The sequence below is a fragment of the Schistosoma haematobium genome, chromosome 5 (genome assembly GCF_000699445.3).
Source record: "Schistosoma haematobium chromosome 5, whole genome shotgun sequence".
Taxonomy (NCBI): domain Eukaryota; kingdom Metazoa; phylum Platyhelminthes; class Trematoda; order Strigeidida; family Schistosomatidae; genus Schistosoma; species Schistosoma haematobium.
In genome coordinates, this window is record NC_067200.1 from 8713997 (window position 1) to 8736517 (window position 22521).

General features: G+C 33.6%; 1 protein-coding gene across 1 annotated transcript in view; it reads left to right on the top strand.

Moving 5' to 3' along the window:
- Positions 1 to 22521, top strand: part of MS3_00000684 (uncharacterized protein) — an 89047-nt gene that overhangs the window by 43509 nt on the left and 23017 nt on the right. Inside the window, exons 8-14 of the mRNA XM_051208359.1 lie at positions 3176 to 3301; positions 5327 to 5602; positions 6667 to 6789; positions 9771 to 9887; positions 15053 to 15293; positions 19594 to 19712; positions 20744 to 20922. Coding sequence (XP_051064840.1) covers positions 3176 to 3301; positions 5327 to 5602; positions 6667 to 6789; positions 9771 to 9887; positions 15053 to 15293; positions 19594 to 19712; positions 20744 to 20922 — 1181 coding nt within the window. The remainder of the gene's footprint in view (positions 1 to 3175; positions 3302 to 5326; positions 5603 to 6666; positions 6790 to 9770; positions 9888 to 15052; positions 15294 to 19593; positions 19713 to 20743; positions 20923 to 22521) is intronic.

Here is a 22521-nt window from a genome sequence, read left to right on the forward strand (position 1 = left end):
ATTATTATTAACATATCTCATAATGGAATGATGCAGTCATCCAGTTTTCTGCCGTACTCAACGATTATTTTGTTCAAAGAAGGTTATAGGATAATCGATATAATGAAAACTTCATGAAAGATAATAAAATTACTGAAGATGAAAAGCAAATAAAATCTGAATAGTAACAAGAAGGCTGAAATTTTCATATGATTATGACACATATAAAAAGATATTGTTGCACTTGACTAATTCTGTAGACAATATTTGGTCGATCATTTCACCGGTATTCAACTGATGATAAAGATGAATATTGTTTCATTCGATATTGTTAAGAGTTATTTGTTTCAAAGAATATTTTTTTGATCATAATTATTTGATTATAATTACTTCCATAATGAAGATTAGATATTCAATAATTATTGATTATTGTTTGTGGAGATCATACATTGACAAAAACATCTTTCAAATACATCAACTTGTAGTCGGCAGGAATGATGTAAAAACAGGATGATTGCCAGACTTCGATAATAATCAGAACATCAAATGAGTATGATCTTATATTGTTTCCTATAATCAATTTAGTGTTTCAGTGACTGAAGTGAATTTAGCAAACATCGTTTAAGCATCTGATAATAGTAAAATGTACAATTGAAAAGTTTGATTTCTTCAGTTTCAGTTCGGAAAGGTCAGCAGGCTTGATGGCCTGTATTAGTCCTGACAATGATGGTCTCACAGTTAATCCAACTTTATTTTGAAAGAATCGAGAGATGGAGCCTCAACTACCTACTGAGGTAATGAACTTCAGTCGTTAATGATTCAATGGGAAAGTCAATAGCCAGCTGACAACTAATTTGTACTGGGCTTGTGAACTTTATTTTGGAGTGTCCTCGTAAATTCTCTGTTTTGGAAGACAAGAAAAATGAGGACATATCAAGTGCAAATTTGTTACTAAGAAATTTAAAACTGTAATCAAGTCACCTCTAGTTCTTCGATATGATAACGGGAGAGGTTTAGCTTGGCCAGTCGTGTATCACATAGGAGCTTTGCTATTCCGGGGATCAACTTAGTTGCTGTTCTCTGAACCAATAAAATATTTGTGTTTATCTTAAACCGTAGAAATAGAGATCAAACTAGTGTTCCGTTATGAGTATTTCAAAGGGATTATTGTCAACGTATTTTTAATCATAGTTAATTTGTTTACTGGACATATCAAGTACAATAGAGAACAATAGTGGAGTATAAGGTTAAAACATCATTCGATACAGTGAACATATTCAAAGTTTGATTTCATAAATCAGTGTCCTATATGGTACTATTAAATACACTCAATATTAAGTGGATTTAAGGTGTTTCTTCATTTCGATAAAAATTTCTATCAAGAAAATATATCTGCTGCCAGACCAGTGAAATCATTGTATAATTCAATATACTGAATATTTCTTTTACTTGACTAACTGTAAATTCATTAGTTCATCTACTGTACACGATAAAAGAACAAGCGGTTATACAACAATGTTCCCTGGTTCAACACATACTTATCAGAATGGTAGAAAGTTATTCTTAGTACATTGTATTATTCTATACAATTTAGGTTTAAAAGCTCATATGGCTACAGATGTATATAATATCAGACTATCACTTACTTACCTACTTACTTACGTCTCTTACACCCAATGTAGCATAGGCCACCCAATAGCACTCTAAATCCAACCCTGTCCCCGGGCCTTCCTTTTTAATTCTATCCAATTGTTGTTCATCTTTCTCATATCTGCTTCTATTTCTCGATGTAATGTGTTCTTTGACCTTCATCTTTTCCACTTCCCTTCACGATTCCAAGTTAACGATTGCCTCGTGATGCAGTTTGATGATTTCCGTGATGTATGTCTAAACCACTCCCATCGTCTTTCCCAATTTCTTTTTAGCCGGAAGCTGGTTTGTTCTCTGCCACAGTAGGCTGTTACTGATGGTATCCGACCAATGGATGTTTAATATCTTGCGTAGACGGCTATTTATAAATACGTGTACCTTCTTGACAGTGGTTGTAGTTGTCCTCCAAGTTTTAACTCCGTACAGCAGGACTGTGTTGACGTTTATATTGAAGATTTTGACTTTGATATTGGTTGAGAGTTGTTTTGAGTTCCATATGTTCCTCAATTGTAGGAATGCTATCCTTCCTTTCCCAGTCCTTGCCTTTACGTCTGCATCTGAGCCTCCTTGTTCATCGATGATGCTTCCCAGGTACGTGAAGGATTCTACATCTTCTACAGTTTCGCCATTGGTAGTGATTGGATTGCTGTTCTCCGTGTTGCATTTGGGGCTCTTGGTTTACTTCCTTGTGCATTTTGAGACCTACTGATGCAGAGACTGCTACTACACTAGTTGTTATCATCTACATTAGTTCGTGTGTATGGAATAGTAGGACTAGATCATCTGTGAAGTTCAAATCTTCAGTTTGGTTCTGAGCTGTTCATTGTTTTCTGTGCTTTCCCTCAGATGTCGAGGTCTTCATAATTCAGTCAACCACTAGAAGAAAAAGGAAGGGGAGAGTCGACAGCCTTGTCTGACTCCGGTCCTTACTTAGAATGCATCTGTCAGCTGTCCCCATGCATGACTTTGCACTTTAGTCCGTCGTATGATCTCCATAGTGTCTAAGAACTTTCTATAATGTTCTACTGTCCACACTGTCAAACATTTTTTCATAGTCAATGAAGTTGATGTATAGTGACGAGTTCTACTCATTGAATCTTTACAAAGTATCTACCTATTGTATCCTTATTCTTTAAAGATTTTTGATTGAGATCATGAACTGATTGATGTTAGACCACCATCGAAAACCTGGAAGCACTGGACGGCCGTTTCGTCCTATTGCGGGACTCCTCAGCAGTGCGCACCCACGATCCCGCTCGCGGGATTCGAACCCAGGGGCTTTCGGTCTCGAGCACGAACGCTTAACCAACTGGACCACTGAGCTGGCCGGCATCCAATGGTGATAGTGTCTAACCTCAATCAATCCACAAAATTGCGCGACCAACTTACGTTGTACTGAGGTAGATACCTGTCTCTACCCGACTTGGATTGTTCCAGCGGATATCTTTCAACTAATCATAAGTTAACAAAAGTAAAATAAAAGAACAAATATTTTCTTTTAAACAATTCCAATATAATTATTATCAATTTTATGATTCATTTGTAGCTGAAATTTTTCAACGATCCTACAATGTTACTATTAGATGGAATGATTAATTTCGATGTGAAATCTGATGAAGATAGAACAAGAGCATTACAAATTTTACAAAATAATGCAGAAAATTTATCAAAAGTATGTTTAGTAAAATAGTGTTTAATGAGACTATTATTTATGGACGACGTTTGAGTAACGTTAGACTGAGTTTGAAAGTGTCCATTTAACATTCAGGACTAAATATGGTTTATGAGCTTGTGTGAGAAATTACAATTATAATTTACATTTGATGATTAAACTTAGGAATTCGATTTCGGTTATTCATCAAGAATTGACATCAACTATAATGCTAAGTTTCTATTTATCCAAATGGATGAATGAATATCGTGTCAAAATCCGAGACCTGCCATCTTATACGTAATTGGTTCGTTCATAAATTATAGTCTTGCCGATTGTTTCAATAATCTATTGTTGAATTAATTTACTTTTAATAGAGTTTATATTATGATTGATTATAGTGTTTAACATAAAGGATTAAGTTTTATCAGTATCTATATTACAGTATAGTATAGTTTTGAACTAAATGCAGATAAAGACAGTCAGTGTAGCAAAAGTATCTGCATCAGTAGGTCTCAAAATGCACAGGGAAGTAAACCAAGAGCCCCAAATGCAACACGGAGAACAGCAATCCAATCACTACCAATGGCGAAACTGTAGAAGATGTAGAATCCTTCACGTACCTGGGAAGCATCATCGATGAACAAGGAGGCTCAGATGCAGACGTAAAGGCAAGGACTGGGAAAGGAAGGATAGCATTCCTACAATTGAGGAACATATGGAACTCAAAACAACTCTCAACCAATATCAAAGTCAAAATCTTCAATATAAACGTCAACACAGTCCTGCTGTACGGAGTTAAAACTTGGAGGACAACTACAACCACTATCAAGAAGGTACACGTATTTATAAATATCCGTCTACGCAAAATATTCAACATTCATTGGTCGGATACCATCAGTAACAGCCTACTGTGTCAGAAAACAAACCAGCTTCCGGCTAAAAAAGAAATTGGGAAAAGACGATGGGAGTGGTTTAGACATACATCACGGAAATCATCAAACTGCATCACGAGGCAATCGTTAACTTGGAATCGTGAAGGGAAGTGGAAAAGATGAAGGTCAAAGAACACATTACATCGAGAAATAGAAGCAGATATGAAAAGGATGAATAACAACTGGAAGAACCTGGAAAGGATTGCTGAGGACAGGTTGGATGGAGAATGCTGGTGAGTGGCCTATATTCCTTCACGCGGAGTAACAGGCGTAAGTAAGTAAGTAGGTAAGTAAGTAAGTATGTAAGTAAGTAAGTATAGTTTTGAACTAATAGTGTAATACATCTGGGACTCAATATCCTACGTAATAGCATAATAACGTTTATAGCATCTGGCTCTTGTTCAAATCTCAGTCAAATCATTAACAATAATACTAAGATATATTCAGCTAACGATTCTCAGATAAAATTATACGTGAAAATTAATCGTTGTTGGGTATGGAAAATAAGAAAGTGATCAATTCATGGTAGTTGATAATTTGAAGAGAATGTTGTAGTTACAAAGGTTGTAAATAAGAGAATTAATATGTAATTGGGGAGAATTATGAACTCAATGAGTTATACTTTCTAATACTTATGTTATTTTGTTTTAGATTAGAAAATATCCATACTATTATATATTATATAATATCACCTAATATTGATGACATTGGTCATTACCCAATGATCAGTTTATTGTAAATATATATCAGTCATAAAAGAGATCAATCGCATCCCTAATCGTGAAGCTAGATGACACGGGATTGGATCTGTTAGGGTACATCTGTTCCCTTGATGACATTACTGGTGAACCTTGCTGACGAGTGCCAAATAGTATAAGACCTAGGTTCAGAGTTTCATGTCGATTACTTCCAATCAGCTTCTCAGTTTATTCAAGGTTCTATATATTCCTTTCTGTTAATTATCTGTAATCATCGACAGTCAAAGGTTAAAAAAACCTTTTCATCAAAATGTATATCTATTAGTAATCATATATAAATAAAAAACGATATATTCAATATATCGCTTAATATATTTCTTGATTTTTTTCATCTTGAATTAATCTTATAACAGCCAATTCTTTATGGTCGAATAATGCCTACATTGATTGAATTACATCAACAACTAGAAACAAGACAATTTAATAAACAATCCAATGATTACAATACAACAATGTTAATATCTCATTACTCTGTATCACAAGTATCACATGAAGATAATTGTATTCATTTAGATTCATTATTAATTTCTGGTTTAGCTCATTTAATTGAAGTTTGCTCTTCAATAGATTATACAGATTATATTGAGAAAGATTTAATAAATATCTTTGATAAAAGTTCAAATTTAAAAGTAAGTCTTAGTTGTCATGGTAAATGTTGTATTGATTTTAGTGCAGATTTACTTAAATAGTTCCATAATACTAATGATCAAAAGTGATGAGTACAAATGTATTGTTATATTCGGTCGTCGCAATTGTTGTGCCAGAAAAGAAACGCTGATCACTTATATTCGGAATGAGGGACATCGGCAATTCCCACGATGCGAAAATAAGAACACAAGATTGATATAAGTGAAGATTTATTAGCCCTAAACACTATGACGACGACGAATGAATATAGTCTAAAATACACTGGTTTATATATGGATTGTACACCCATTTTGATTAATAATTAGGATGAAATCACAAACTCAGTTATAACAAATCACTTACTGACCATAGTTCATGTCAACTGAATACAAGAATATCGTATATTATACAGAAGAAAATATCATATCGGGAAAGCAATCAAATACTACACGGAATGATCATCACATTGAATTAGAAGGGAAGTAATGTTGAACAAAACTCATAATGAGTAAATCGATCGAAAATTGACTTTTCTTTCCATCAGATCACCTCTTTTTTTGAAGATCTGGAGTTGAGATCCGGATTTTAAATTTTCCATGTTCATATCATGTATGAAGCGGTAGATATCTGGACACTAGTTATATTCTATTTATATTTCATTATCTAACTGCATCAGAATCTCATTGTTAATTGTTTCTATTACAACTTGAATCTGTTAACTTTTACTTCAAATACTATTTATTTATTTACTAAGCTACTGAGTTCAGATCGCTACTGAAGGGTCAGTGTTTTAAGCGTTTCTTTTAGCGAGTTAGTTTTCTACAGGATGGAGTCTCTAACCCTATGGATAGTCCGGTTGTGGAGATTTCATCATTCTTCTGAATGACATCATTAGCACAAACTTCAAAGTTTCTAACTCCTAGCTATTAGCTGAAATGCATAATCTTAATCCTTCACACAGTTTTCTAATTCCTCCCTACCATAAAAGCTTATATTATGTATATAACATTTACTATGTATCAATTTGTTGTATTAATCTCCTATTGTATTGCTTTCTACATTTTAGACAAAAATATGTTTAGTACGTCATACACGATCATTTTTAAGACAAGTTCCAGATAATGTAATTGAACAGTATATTATACCATTAATGAAACAATGTTTAGTATCAAATAATATTACAGCTCAGGTAATTTTCATTTACATTATATTTCTATTATACAATAATCAAAATAAGTTTATTTCTCCCTGAACAGCCATTTCATCCTAATACGGCACTCTTCAACATTGTGCATCCAAAATCCCGCTCATACTGCGCACCGCTGAGGAGTCCCATGCTGGGACGAAACGGTTGTTTAGTGCTTCTAAATTATCCATGGTGGTCTAGCTTTCATTGACTCATGAACAAAACTATTAGATTATTTAGATCTCTATAAAGCCCTCTTCTATTAAGTCCATTCTATGTTGTAACATCTGAAAACAATAACCATAATCATAATCAGTGAAGTGTATAAAACACAAATACATACATTGATGATTAAAGATAAACAAAATGGTTAATTTGTTTGCATGAAAGTAAACTTAATTGAAAATAACAACTTGAAAATAATTGGAAAGAATAAATGAAGTGAATTCTTATTTGTTGTTGTTGTTTTCTTACCATTTTGTTGCTAATTAATGTTTCTTTGAATATACTGATGAAGTATAAGTGAAATATGATGTTTTGAAAGTAAGTAATCAGTCTAAGACTATGAATAGAACAATACAAAGTTGGGCTTAATTAGATAAAGGATAGAAGGTAGAATGAACTGTTAAATAAAGTGATATAAAGATATCAGAAAGGTTTTTGTGGAGATTATAATGATTTTAATGGTTGAGATTATGAATCAATTGAAGTTAGACCACCATGGAAAACCTGGAAGCATTGAATGGATATTTCATCCCATTTGTAGGACTCCTCAGGAATGTGCGTCCACGATCCTGCCTCGCAAGATTCAAACCTAAAACCTATCAGTCCCGCGCGCGACCGTTTAACCACTAAAAGGATAATTAAATATTAAGATGGTGGAGAAGATTTGTGGCTCAGGTGGATGATTTTAATGGAGTATTGTTCTCTGAGCTGAATGGTTTGGTCATGGACAACTATAAGACCAACTATCAAACCAATAGGAAATACAACTAAAATAAAGAAGTAAACAATGACAGGTTAAATGTCAACAATAATCAATCAACATCAAGGTCTACAGGATAAGCTATGAACCATATATAGAAAAAATTGAGCATTTCACTTCTACTTAAACTTTGTGTTGATGTTGTCGTTCAGAATAACGATGAAAGCTCAACAACCTAACCATCCAGCTCAGAGAACAAAACTGTATCAAAATAATTAAATGTTGAAAACAATGTGAGAATAGATCTTTTGTTTTTCTAAAGGTTTGATAATGAAGAATGTTATTGATGTTACGAATCAACCTAGGTTAGACATTTATTTAAAACTACAAGCAACTAAGAGACGTTTACTTTCCTAGTATGGCACTTCTTAGTTGTATACATCCATGATCTCACTTAATGTTGGACCTTACAATCTTCATGAACTCCCTAGTTGCTTGTTTCGAGCAAATAATTCAGAAATTCTAGTGGTAGGTTTTAAACAGTGGAGTTCAAATATATCGATCGTGAAACAGTTTCACAAAGTTTTGAATTGACCGAGGCTAACTATCAAAACTATCTAAATACGGCTGAGTGGTTTTGAGATCCCGCACTTACCACAGGACCTGAATATTCTGAGTTTGGTCTTTAGTGGAATAAGTGATGTTCAATATTGTGGACTTCCATAATAGAACGAAATATCTATCTAATACCTCTTGATTTTAAACAGTTGTTTAAAAAAACCCTGTTTATAATGTAAATCATTAAATTCAACAATCTAGACAAACTCCTTACACTAATAATAAAATTACCTATGTATGATTTGTCCAAATCTACTCTAACTGATGTAATACCCAGATGATGAACTGGAGCTAAGAATTTTATTTGTTTGAACAGTCTCAGAAGAACGTTATTGAGTTATTGAGTTTGATTAGACTGTGTGAATATCAACTCTTAAATGTCGTCTAAATTTGGTTAACGAGTCGAAACTTAGTTAAAAACGTGTATCTTGAATTCGTCTGTTGGAGGTACACTTAACATACGTAGGAAAAATTCTGATCTTCATAAATTAACTAGATACTTAAGGAGAAAGATGAATTTCCCTGACTAATGAAATAGCAAGTTCACACGCTTTTTATTAAATGTAAAAATTATAATGAATATACATTCAATCGAATGGTCTCTTATAATCTGATTGAAATAACTTTCAGTAATGGAGTTGTGTGAAACAATTAACGACCGTTTTGTCCTAGTATAGGACTCTTAAGATATGCGCATATACAATTCGACAAGCAGGACTGGAAACCAAGACCATCTAGCATGAGCAAATTTCAATCAGTCAACAAAATCGCAATACAATTTTCCATTATCGGAGATAGTACCTGTCTCTACCCGATAAGGATTAGCTCCACTGGTCACGGCTTTTCACTAGAATTTCATAAAATTATAATTTTCATCATTAACATAAACTAAGTAGATATAATTCAACATAAATCAATCTAATCGAAAGTTGCGTATAAGTCTTACAGAGAAAACGGGTAAGGATAAATTCCAGTCTCATTTGTTATTTTGACTTAGCACTTGGCAACCTACCAAAATGAAGAAGTGATTATTATTTACACTATTGTAATCCATTCTGGAGAGTGTGTGTTGTTCTCTGTTGTTTATATTGATGTACATTTAAAAAAATCTCAAATTTTTTACGACGACAAATTCTACTTCACCATACTACGGACGTGTTAAGTGTAGCGCAGTCGGCCGTATTACAACATAGCAAAAATCATACCTTCAATTAATTATTTCAATATATCTACAGTTGAGTAACTAATTCATCAAAAGCATAACTGTAATCACTAACTACAATATACTTAGATACCTTGACAACATGAAATTTATCCTTAGTCATAGTTTTCTTTTTCTGATCCAATTTATGTACATTGATAAAGATGAATAACAAATTGTATCTACAATTATAACTAACCTTTTATTATTATTATTATCATTATTATTCTTGTATTATAGATTGTTGCATTAAACAATTTAGAATTGTTAGTTGGATATATTTCATCTTCAGATTTGGAGATTATTGTATTACAAAAAATTAAACGAGCTTTTCAATATAATCATCAACAGTTACAGGTTAGTAGAAATGATCGATTATCAACATAATGTTGAGCACATAATAACCTGTTATTTCACTGATTGAAATCATGAGTCAATTGAAGCTAGACCACCATGGAAAACCACTCACTGAAGACAGTGGTGTACGGTGGTGCAACTTCGTGGATTGGTTGAAGTTAGACATTAACACCGTTGGATGCCGGCCAGCTCAGTTGTCTAGTTGGTTAAACACTCGCGCACGAGACTGATAGGCCCTGAGTTCGAACCCCGAGAGGTGTAAGATCCTGGATGCGCACTGCTGAGGAGTCCCATACTAGGACGAAACGGCCGTCCAGTGCTTCCAGGTTTTCCATGTTGGTCTTGCTTCAACTGACTCATGATTTCAATCTGTGAAATTTCTAAAATCTCCAGAAAACTCCCTCTGATAACTTGTTATTTGTAAGTAATTGTCTACTTTGATGAAATTCATAGAAAAAAAACCCGGGAAATATGAATAAATGTTGTTACTTTGTTTGGAATTGATGACTAGGGTAACGCTCGGATCTAAAACTTTTAGTATACAGAAGGTATATGTCATCATTAGATCAATTAGATTATAGTTCTTGATTTATGTTAAAACTTTAAACGATTTTGTCTGTGTGTGTGTTTTGTTTTTCTAAGTTGGTTCAATAATTAAAAAAGAAATACAGTGAAATATTGTTTTAAACTATGGTGAGGATGAACAGAAGTTGTATTGTGATGTGTTCTATTTATATCGACATACGTAGTGTATGACGTTAGTCAGGAACAGAATGTCTGGCAGCAGAGAGACAAGAGGATCGAACAGTAAAGAATGGAAAAAGAATGCAATTTGTATGAAAATGCAAGAACAATGAAGTCTGAGTCATGTTTAGACAACTGATGGACATTTTGCGAATTAAGCATTTACTATATGGTTCTCAGATCTTATTGAGATGCTCTGTAATTTCGTACTAAAGTACATTCGATTGTCCCCACCCGTGTTCTTGTTCAGTACAGTATCAAACTGAATTCACTAATCCAAAACAACATTTCCCTTAAAATATATTTTTATTTTATACGTATTAGAAACAGAACATTTGTAAGTTAGGTGTTTTTAACTGAACAAAACATCGCTGGATTTCGGTTCGATGGTCTAGAGGTCAGGCATTCGCGTGTAACTGAAGATCCTGGGTTCGAGTACCGAGGGTGGGATCGTAGATACGCATTGCTGAAGACGAAACATTCGTCCTGTGCTTCTAAATTTTCATTTTGCGCATCAAACAATATTCAAAATTAACTAAGATTTCATAATTTCAGTTTAATAACTACAACAGTACACTATTCTTTAAATAAATGTTGTATTCGAAATTGCCACAATCATCCATTGGCTAAGTATATTTAAACAATTAGACAAATAAAAACGAATATCCTTAATTGAGATCATGAACTGAATGATGTCAGACCACCACTGAGAACATGGAAGCATTGGACGGCCGTTTCGTCCTATTAGGGGACTATTCAGCAGTGCGCACCCACGATGCCACTCGCGAGATTCAAACCCAAGGTCTTCAGTCTCGCAATCGAACGATTAGCCTATATGACCACTGAGCCAGTATCCAACGGTGTTAATGTCTAACCCCAGCCGATCCACGAAATCGCGCGACCATCTTCTAATGTACTGAGGTAGATACATGTTAATGCCTACTGCTTCCAAGTTTTCAATGGTGGTCTAACATCTATCGGTTCATAATCCGAATTAAAAACTTAATAATCTCCACAACCCCTATACTGATAGAGGCTGATGTAGTTAATTTTTAATAGTTGAATTCATAAGTCAGTCTAAGTTAGACCATCACTGACAATCTGGAAGCGATGGACAACCGTTAAACTGTAGTTAAGCCTATTGATGATTGTATTTAACTTCATATTATAATCAAAATAGACCGTTTGTTGGTTTCAGAAAAGTACTGGTCATTTACAAGATCATAATTATAAAGAGGAATACAATTAAATATTTTATCTTGCTAAGATGTCAGTATAATTGAGCCTAGTTTCAGTTCAGTTCAATTCCAACTTGAACTACAAAATTAATCAAATTAAAATACTTCTACGATGAATACTTTCAGTAAGTTGAATTAAATTCTTTTCTAAGCAAAGATGGATGGTGAACAGCAGTGGAATGCAAGACATGAGTTTCGTTCTATTTGGGACTCGTCAGCTGGATGTATCTGAAACTCAGAGTTGATGTTCACTCCACAACTCGAATCCGGTAATGTTCGATTCAAATGCCAATACGTTATCTACTTAACTATTGATTTCTGATAACCACTTGCGTATGCAATCAGGTGAAGTTCAAATTCCCCTGGTATTGTTTACTTGCATCAACCCATTGATGCTTTTAGGACTGAAATTGATCAGTCTCTTATTGGCATATGTGCATCCTTTGCATCCAGCTGGCGAGTCGCAGACAGGACAAAACGCGTGTTCCACTGCTAGCCATTATCCATCTCTGCTTATAATGCTTGTGAATTAAGGCAATATCGAGGCAATACGCTCAGTATGCACATATGCCAATAACAGACTGAACAATTCCAGTCTTAAAACACATCAATGGGAAGATTCGAGTAGACAATACCATGTGAATTGTGATACTTTTCTGTTTATAGAATTGTTTAAATGTACTCAACTATTGAATAAGTGTGTTAATTTTGAATTTCATTTCAACGGGTATACGTTTTAAGTAATTAAATTAAGCATTATGAGATCTTAGTTATTGTTGAATAATATTTCATGTGATAATTACAAATCATTATCAGTATGAGGTTGTGGAGATTGTTAGGCTTTTGATTGAGATCATGAATCGATTGATGTTAGACCACCATTAAACATTTAAACGCACTGGACAGCCATTTCATCCTAGTATGGGACTACCACGATCTCGTAAGCGGGATTCGAACTCAGGACTTTCGGTCTTGCACGCAAACGCTTAACCTCCAGATCACTGTCCTGGCATTCAAAGGTGTTAATATCTAACTTCCATCCACTGTCCAAGGTAGATACCTGTCTCTACCTGGACTACACTAACAAGTCACAGCTTCTCACTAAAAATTCAAGAAATCATTTTAAAGCCAATACTTGATCATCCAGTGCTTCCAGATTTTTAATGATAATCTAACATCAATCAATTCATGATTTCAACCAAAAACAGATTAAAAACAATCAGAAGGGGTTTTTGTGGAGATTTCAGAAATTTCACTAATTGAAATCATGAGTCAGTTGAAGCAAGACCAACATGGAAAACCTGGAAGCACTGGACGGCCATTTCGTTCTAGTATGGGACTCCTCAGCAGTGCGCATCCAGGATCTTACACCCCGGGGGATTCGAACCCAGAACCTATCAGTCTCGTGCGCGAGTGTTTAACCAACTAGACAACTGAGCTGGCCGGCATCCAACGGTGTTAATGTCTAACTTCAACCAATCCACGAAGTTGCACCACCGTACACCATTGTCTTCAGTGAGTTGATATCTCACAGCACACCTAGTTGAGCTCCTCTGTTAATGGCTTCTCACTAGAACCCCAGAAGTATCTCATGAAGTCAGTCACTAGTGAGAAGATGATTATTATCAGAAGGGGTTTAGATATTTGTCATTATTTATTATTGCAATGTGATTAGAAAAAAGCATTTCACATACAAACATAACCTTCATTATAAATAGATAGACACCATTAAAACGGAAGTTTTATGAAAGTACATTATTTGTTTGATTATAATAAATTTTCTATAATTAGTAAAGTAAATACTTTATCTATCTCTTTCATTATGTTTATATTAGGAAACGACTTTGTGATTGTGATAAATGAAATAAATCAATATTCGGTTGCTAATGTTGATCAACAGGAAACTCTGAACTTAGATTTTGATCTAATTAACCTTTATCAGGAACTATACCAGCAGTCTAGAGGGAGAAGATTAAATTCAATTTAATTGATAGAAATCGATTAGTACTAAGGTTTATGTGAATATAGAAATAGTGACTATTTAAGGGTGAGTTAATGTTAGTATCTTAGTTCGATCGAGGTTAGATGAAGCTCGAGTAGATTAGTTGTAACGCTTCAAATTATAAATTTGTATGATGTAGGTTTCAGTTCTAATTGAATATCAGTTTCTTTAAGAATATAAGTGTCTTATGTTGACTACTTCCAACTACATGATCTCAGGAAGTCTAAACTTGCAGCCAAATAGCAACTTGATCGATAGAGTCTAACCAGTACTATAAAAAAGACTAATGTGATATTCTTCACTATTTAGCATAATGAACAAACCAATCAGTTCTGTATGTTGAAATAATCCACCAGTTTTCAAAAAAATAGCTGACCGTTGATTTAATCTGTTACATTAAAATGATTATATAATCTCAGGAGTATATATATATCTCATTTCTGGCCGAATTTTACTGATCATGTTGTATTATGTTAACTAGTCAAAGTGACTGGATATTATTTATTTATTTTAGCATATAAACATTGGTACAAGGAGTCAACAAATAGATATGTGCCACATAAGTCACTTGATTTGTGTGTGGGGTGTAATACTGCCTCGGTACCCACATCGAAGAAGGTGGTTTTATTAGGGGACCACACCCGGAGCCTTCGACCTGAAGGTGTAATCCAAAAGGCAGTGGAGCAACGTTAGGAGATGCAGTCCCATGGTAGCCAGTGACCAACGATTGTTTCATACGTCATTTGTTCCCGCAGGATACTGGGGCCCATGTGCAACATTGGTTTGGAATCAGGGTTTTCCAACTCCCCTCGGTGAACTCTCCATGTCTGCCAACCCGGTTAAAGCACCGAACAATCACTTTTCGTCCTCTCACTTTCGTAAACAACACCCGTGGTGCGAGAAACTAATGAGTAGGACTTCCCTGGCAGAGGCTACATACTCGTGGCCATGTGAGAGCATTTAGAGAGGGAGAGCGGACTCTCCCTACTCTCAGTCGTAACAGGGCATTTGAGGGCTGGATATCACATAAATAACGCTTTATTGACAGTTCACTAAAGGTAGTTAAACGAAAATTAATACCGTTTTGTTAATTAGAAATGCCTGATAGTATATTTATCTACATGTAAATGTATTCACGTACCGTATATTATTAATTTCATTTCCTATTTTCTACTCTTTAGTTAGCTTCATTACATTGTTTAGTCACTATACTAACACGTTTATCAGATGCAATTATTCTGAATGATGTAATACCATTTCTTTTGACTGTTTCAAATGAACTCAAGTTAAATATAAACAATAATAAGTCAGCTAATGAATGCGCCCATGATTTCAATATAGATATTGTCGATGATAAAGCTAATGATGAACATGATCAAACACAGAGTAATCGTGTTGAACAACCAATTTCTGAATTATGCAGTAAGTTTACCTGTAGTAATTTGTTCACTAGTTAACGTTTTTATTCTATCATATTTAATATCAAGCCTCCTAACGAATTAGTCTTTGTTGCTATTTGTTAATTATGAGCGATTGTTTTGATGTACCCTTTGATCTCGATAACTTAATCCATTTGGATTGTTTTTAACAGTGAAATTTACGGAGCATATTTTGTTCCATTTCAGGCTCATCAGCTAAATTTTAGTGCTGATAAGCAAGTCAAGACTCAAATCCAAGATGTTTTGCTTCAAATTCTGATACTTTATCTACTATCCTAAATAATAATCAATAAATTTCACAGAATGAAATCATGAGTCGATTGAAGCTAGACCACCATGGAAAACCTGGAAGCACTGGATGGCCGTTTCGTCCTAGTATGGGACTCCTCAGCAGTGTGCATCCACGATCCCGCATGGTGGTCTAGCTTCAAATGACTCATGATGTCATTCTGTGAAATCTTTAAAATCTACACAAACCTTTTCTGATAATCAATAAATTCCTAACTTCGAACATGGTTGAAATCTTCCGATTACGTGTATTAAGTTCTTGATATGTCTACCCGTTAATGTACAAAAGATAACTTGTATTGATCTAGGTTAATGCATTAACATGTTAAGCTAACTAGTTCAGATTTGAGGCTAAAAATGTGTGAGTCCGATCTGAGACTAACAGCTCCTGTTAGGCAAACGAAAACTATTCTATTAGCTGATTGTTTGACAAGCGAATATGTGAGACAGAAGATGAGTCCTGATTCTTGATTCCGATTAGTGTAAAGAGATATATGACTAACATGGCCACGACTCACAAACAATTAGAAAAATACACATATCTAAACTGGGAATTAGGATTGAAAAATAAAGTACAAAAGGTTAAATGACAATAGCTTTGGAGTAGATAAGAGTATGATAGTGAATCATATAATAAACGAAAGCTTATTGTTTATAGAACAACATAAAGACAAAACTAAATCTTAGTATTCTACAAACTTTAAATTGAGTGAAATAACGTCATCTCTCCCGAAATAGCTTTCGTTGCTTGTCATGACTTTATTATTTCTCTGTTCATATCAACTTATCTCATAAATTATGTGAATTATTTCAGAAGGTAGTCACTAGTTACCAAATAGTTAGAACTCTTTTAATATGAAGTACTTTCTATTCATATTGTTAACTGATTTTGATTATTCCATCGTTGATTAACTGACAAGTTCTTTTCGTTTATGATGTCATTAATTTAAATTGACTTCAAATTCCTTAAATCAATCTGGTATAAAGTAAAGTCTTATCATTATTGTTACAAATAACAAGAAACAACATTATATGCAAACATGGATAGTAACTAGCAGTGCAATACAGGACACCCTTTTCGTACTATTTAAGACTCGTTAGATGGATGTACCTGCGTCTCAGTGTTGATGCTCATTCTGGGACTCGAACCCAGTTTTGTTCACTTCAAACGCCATCGCGTTATCCACTTACCTATTGAGTCATGGTAGCCACTTGCTTGTGCAACGGGGTGAAGTTTTAAATTCATTTAGTATTGTTTGTTTGGATCTTCTTATTGATGTTTAGGACTGCAATTAATTAGTCTCTTATTGAATAACGCTATGGCGCTTGAAGCCAACGGTACTGAGTTCGAGCCCCAAAGTGAACGGTTAACTCTGAAGTGCAAGTACATCCAAAATACTGGATTCCACTGCTAGCCATTATCCTTCTTTGCATATAATGCTATATGAAGGCAATACACACGGTATGCACATATATTAACAAGAGACTGAGTAACTGCAGTCCTAAACATCAATGTGAAGATCCAACCAAATAATACCAAGTGAATTTAAGAAACAACATTATTCTTTATTGCTCATAAGTAAACATTGTAGTATTCGTTATTTAACAGACAACGTGGTTGTTTTGTAAATATATATATTTACACAAGATGAAGCTTATTTCATCGATATCAATTGAATCTAAACCTCAATACTCACAACAAACTTACATGATCCCCCTTCTTATATTGATCATTTTCAAATGCTTTCATAGAGATTGTTACCATGAGCGTATTTACTTTCTACATAGTTCTTCCTATTATTTCATATTGTATACACATATAGATAAAGGGTAGTTATTGTTTCATATTAAAAGAAGACATTATATATTTTTATTCCAATATAATAAGTAAGATTGTCAAAATTTGGTCTAAATTTAATGATTCAATTCAATTAGTTATTAAGTAAATCACATGAAATACCTTTTTTTTTAATCAGTAGTCAGATGATAAATTAAAAAAACAAGCATTCATAGTATAGAATACATACAGATTTTACATATTACCTTATGTGTGTCCAAATCATAATGATGGTTGATATGAAAAAAAAGGGGTAGGGGTTGGGGGAATTTTAGGTCTTTGATATTGATGTCATTGAATAGACAAAAGAAAAAAAAGAGGGTTGGGGTATAGAATAGGTAATAAGACAAGAGAAAGAGAAAAGAATGGAAACTAGCATTTCATTTTAACTCATTGATTTGTTCTTTGAATAAACTGTTAATTTATTGAAGTAATTAAATGATAAAAGAAACTAAATCATGATAAATGAATCAATGTCTAATTAGGTTTAGATTATTATTATTATTATTATTATTATGAATAAATTGATGGTAAGGTTTATCTCTGTGTGTGTGTGTGTCTGTGTCTGTGTCTGTGTGCGTGTAATGAACGAGAATTCAGATAGGAATAACTAAATTATTATTTCATAGGAAGTAATAGAATATGTGAATCATACAATAAATGTTTTATTTGTAAATCTTCTATCAATGATCATTCACATACTGTATGATTCTTTCAATTCACAATTTCTTTCTATTTTCTTTAATTCAATCTTCTTAGCCTTTTGTTGTTAGCCATCCAATTTTTGATTTGTGTTACATACTACTTATGTTGACAGATATAAGTAGCATACACCACGTGCATAATTCTGATTAAAAATTCAGTGATTATGATAGCAGTAATAAAAATAAATATTATTTTGAAATATAAACTTGCTTTAATGTTTGACAATGGAAATTATGTTGAGCGATTTATTTTATATTATTGATTTTTGATATTTATTACTCAAAACCTAATTGGATCAACTATTAAGGAATTGAGTTCAGGTAGATACTCATTTGGCATATCATTATGTATATCGATAAAGACTGATCAATTAATGCCCTAGATATCAACAGTTTTGTTAATACGAACCCGAGTGAATATATATATATATATATATATATATGCATATATTGCATGTAGAGAGAGACTGCCCCCAAATGCCCTGGTATGGCCGAGAGTGGGGCGGGCCTGCCCTTCCTCTCGAAATGCTCTCACATAGCCACGCGTATACAGCCTCTGCCAGGGAAGTCCTACCCACTGCGGTGTATGAACCAATCGTTGGTCACCGGCTACCATGGGACTGCATCTCAATTGCCTTGTGGGTCAGACCTTTAGGTCAAAGGCTCGAGGAGCGGCCCCCTCCGAAAACCACCTGTTTCGGTCTGGGCACCCGGGCAGTATCAAAACTCACACACAAAAGTGTGGCACATATATATTTGGTGCCCTCTTGTACCAATATTTATGTGTTCAAATAAATAAAAATAAATAACGAGAGAGAGAGAGTGTGTGCAAAACGGATTATAGGAGTTTCAATTAGAAAAGGGAAACATTCGTCTTCTAAAACCCAATTCACAAAAGCTTATACAAATGACCAGTGTAAGATATTTTGTACAAATTTCGTAAATGCGTTTAGATTTGTTTTATTGACATAGATACTTATGATTTTAGCGTTATGTAACAAGTGTACATTCAAATGTCATTAAACATTATCAAGGTCTGTAAGCAGTCTTAAATAAATTTTCGAATGTTTAGTAAAGAACTCAGTTCGTTATATATTCTATTATATGTAAGAGCTGTTATATTAGTAAATGAACACCGATTAGGAGGATACAGTTATTCAATTTTTGATTGCTTCCCAATGTAAAATGAGTTAAATCTTGAATGGGCTGGCACAGTATTGTCTGTAATACCAAAAAGTTTTAAGAAAGTTGTATGTGGTCAAATGAAGACATGATATCAACAGATGATTTTATCGCCTGTTTAAACTGTAACGTATTGATAAGTGTAGATGACTTGTTTGAACGTTTAAAAGATTACTGAACAGTTTACTTGTTTGCTACCAAATATTTGATGGTTACACATTCATTGTGGAAAACACATTTTTTTCTTCAAATTTTATTTTTTGAAATACAAGATGCTTGGAAACAGTTACTGTATACAAAATCATATTTATTGGAACCTCAATTGATTGTTACAGAAATTTTTCCAAGTCTACTACCTCATGTTGTTGATAAAAAAGTCAGTATAACTGAGGTAAGTAATGTTTACATAATTTTGAATAGATTATAAAATCTTAGAGTAGTATGTACATATTATATAAAAATAAACTAATAACGATATCAGACAAATTAAATGAATGTATTGATTGAGGTTAGACATTAACACCATTGGATGCCGGCCCAGTGGTCTAGAGTTTAAGCGTTCGCGTACGAGATTGAAGGCCGAAGGTTCGGATCCCGCGAGCGCGATCGTAGATGAACACCACTGTGGAGTCCCACAATAGGACGAGACGGCTATCCAGTGCTTCTAAGTCTTCAATGATGGTCTATCATCGATCAGTTTATCATCTCAGTCAAAAACAATAAATTATGCTTATTGGTTTCACTCTTACTGATTTTACATATATATTCAAAAGTGGAATACTTGTGGTTTATACTCCTTATGTCTGTTGAAATAAGTTTTACCTAACTCTAATCCGAGTTGGAAAACTTGACATCAGAAGGCTAAAAATAATCGAGCTGAAGAGAACAGAAAATAAAATGGAAAGTAGTTGTAAACTGGAAGAATTGTCTAGAATGTGAAAGACAAATGATGGAAATTCTCAAATGAAGTTTTCAGTTTATGGTTATTATATTTTACTAAAACATTCTACAATTTTGTATTAAACATACATTGTTTGTCTCCACCTGCGTCGTCGTTCACAACATACTGACTCAGTTCGTCAACGACATTTTAAACAAAATCTTTATTATAATTATGGGTATTGAATAATAATTCAGGAGATTGAAAAGGCTAAATGAACAGCAAACTGTATTTCTGTTCATACTTTATCCTTTGACAAACAGTGGGTTTAAGGCTATAAAGCTCAGCTTTTCATTAGTCCTTCACTATTTTATTCGGTATAGGCTAACAGCCATAACATAGATTGTGTGACATTTTGAATAGACAAGAGTTAGAATAAACTGTGAATTTATTTTAACAAGATATATTACTATTGTATGCATTAATTTAGTCATAATTACTGTAATCAACATGGACTTATATGTTATTATTATTTGTATCAGTTTCGTATATTAATGTCTACACTATATGCACTACTGGATCTATTGGATATTCCAAATGCAGAGAATGATGATTTAACTGATTCAAAAACACAATATCGAACTGTTCCAGCACTCACAGTTAATCCTCCAAGTTTATCTAGTGGGCAAATGTCAAAAAGATCATCAAAATGTGAAAATCTGTAAGTAGATTTGTAGATAGAAACTTCTTTTTTTTGATGGAGTTTTGTTCTCTGAGCTGGATGGTTTGGTTGTGTAGCTTTCATCGTTCTTCTGAATGACATTATCAGCACAAACTTCAGGTAGAAGTCTACCTTAGCTACAAATCTTCTTCACCATATAAGAAACTTCTTTAGATGATTTGAATTTTTCATTTTTGCACATTTCGAAAAATAAGCAACATTGTTTCACTCTAAATTAGAAATTGTATTTTGTATAAAACTAAAGATGAAATACTGATTATCCTATTCTGTCATAATATGAATTTCATTGTCAATATACATGCTGGAATTGTCTAATGCTTAAACATTGGATAGTCATACACAATAGAGAATGTTTAACTTTGAAACCATTGAATTGGTATTATTGATTTACGGTTCAATGAATAGTCTGTTAAGTCTTAATGTTTCATGCCTGAAAGCGAATGGAAAGTTAACACTTCTTGAAAATTAAACATTCTATTCGTTTTAATGATATCACTGTTAAATAACCTTTAATTAAGCAACAGTAAATAAATTTATTTCACTTCCAAAAGACAAGCATTTACACTGTTTAATACTGCTTATAAGATAGATTGATAGATAGATTTGTTTCCACTGATATTCTCTTTAAAATTTCACAATTATCCTACCAAAAGTATTCAGTTTCCTTAAAAACAGTCAGTTCGTAAGATCTCAGATTAGGTAACCTGCATATAAATCCACCAATAAGTAACAGTTCCTTGAAGATTATAAACAATCCTTCCTGATGAGTGTTAACTGTAAAGATGTTATGTACTAATTTTTTGTAATAGATATGATTCGTCATCCAAGTACGCTTGCAATAATCATGAGAATTGATAGAAGTACTAGAAAATAAGATTTGCATATCTTCCATCAATTCTTTTTTAAATACCCTGTAATTCTTCTCATCTTATTGTTATTCGGATTTCTCTTTGTTTTCCTTCCTCTGTTTCACTTCCAACTTCTGTCGCATACTACTTATAGCGCACATTACAATATGAACACTGAAAATTATACGAATAATATAAACTAGTAAAGAATACCGATATCTTGTGTTAATGAAAATCTTGTGTTTTTAGTTTCACAATACACTATTCAAACGATAGTAGGTTGTCTGCACAAATGACTCTAGTAAGACATTAAGGAAAAAAACATAGTTTGAGAAACTTCATGGGATTTAGAATGTACAACGTTTCAGAATATCTATGAATGTTTTGAATATTTGACAAAGTAGTACTCTAAGAATTTACAAAATTAAATGTTTGCGAGGATACGTTACTACTTTATTTGGATACATTAGGTATGTTTAGAATAAGTCTAGTGTTTTAAACTAATGAGCATAGTAATTTCAATAGTTGAGATAATAAATCAATTGAAACAAGATCACCATGGAAAACCTGGAAGCACTGACCTATCGTTTCGTCCTATTGCAGGACACCTTATCAGTGCGTGTCCACGATCCCGACACACCAGATTCAAACCCGAGACCTAACGGTCTTTCGCGTGATCGCTTAACCACTAAACCACTGAGCCGGCCGGCATCCAACGGTGTTAATGTTT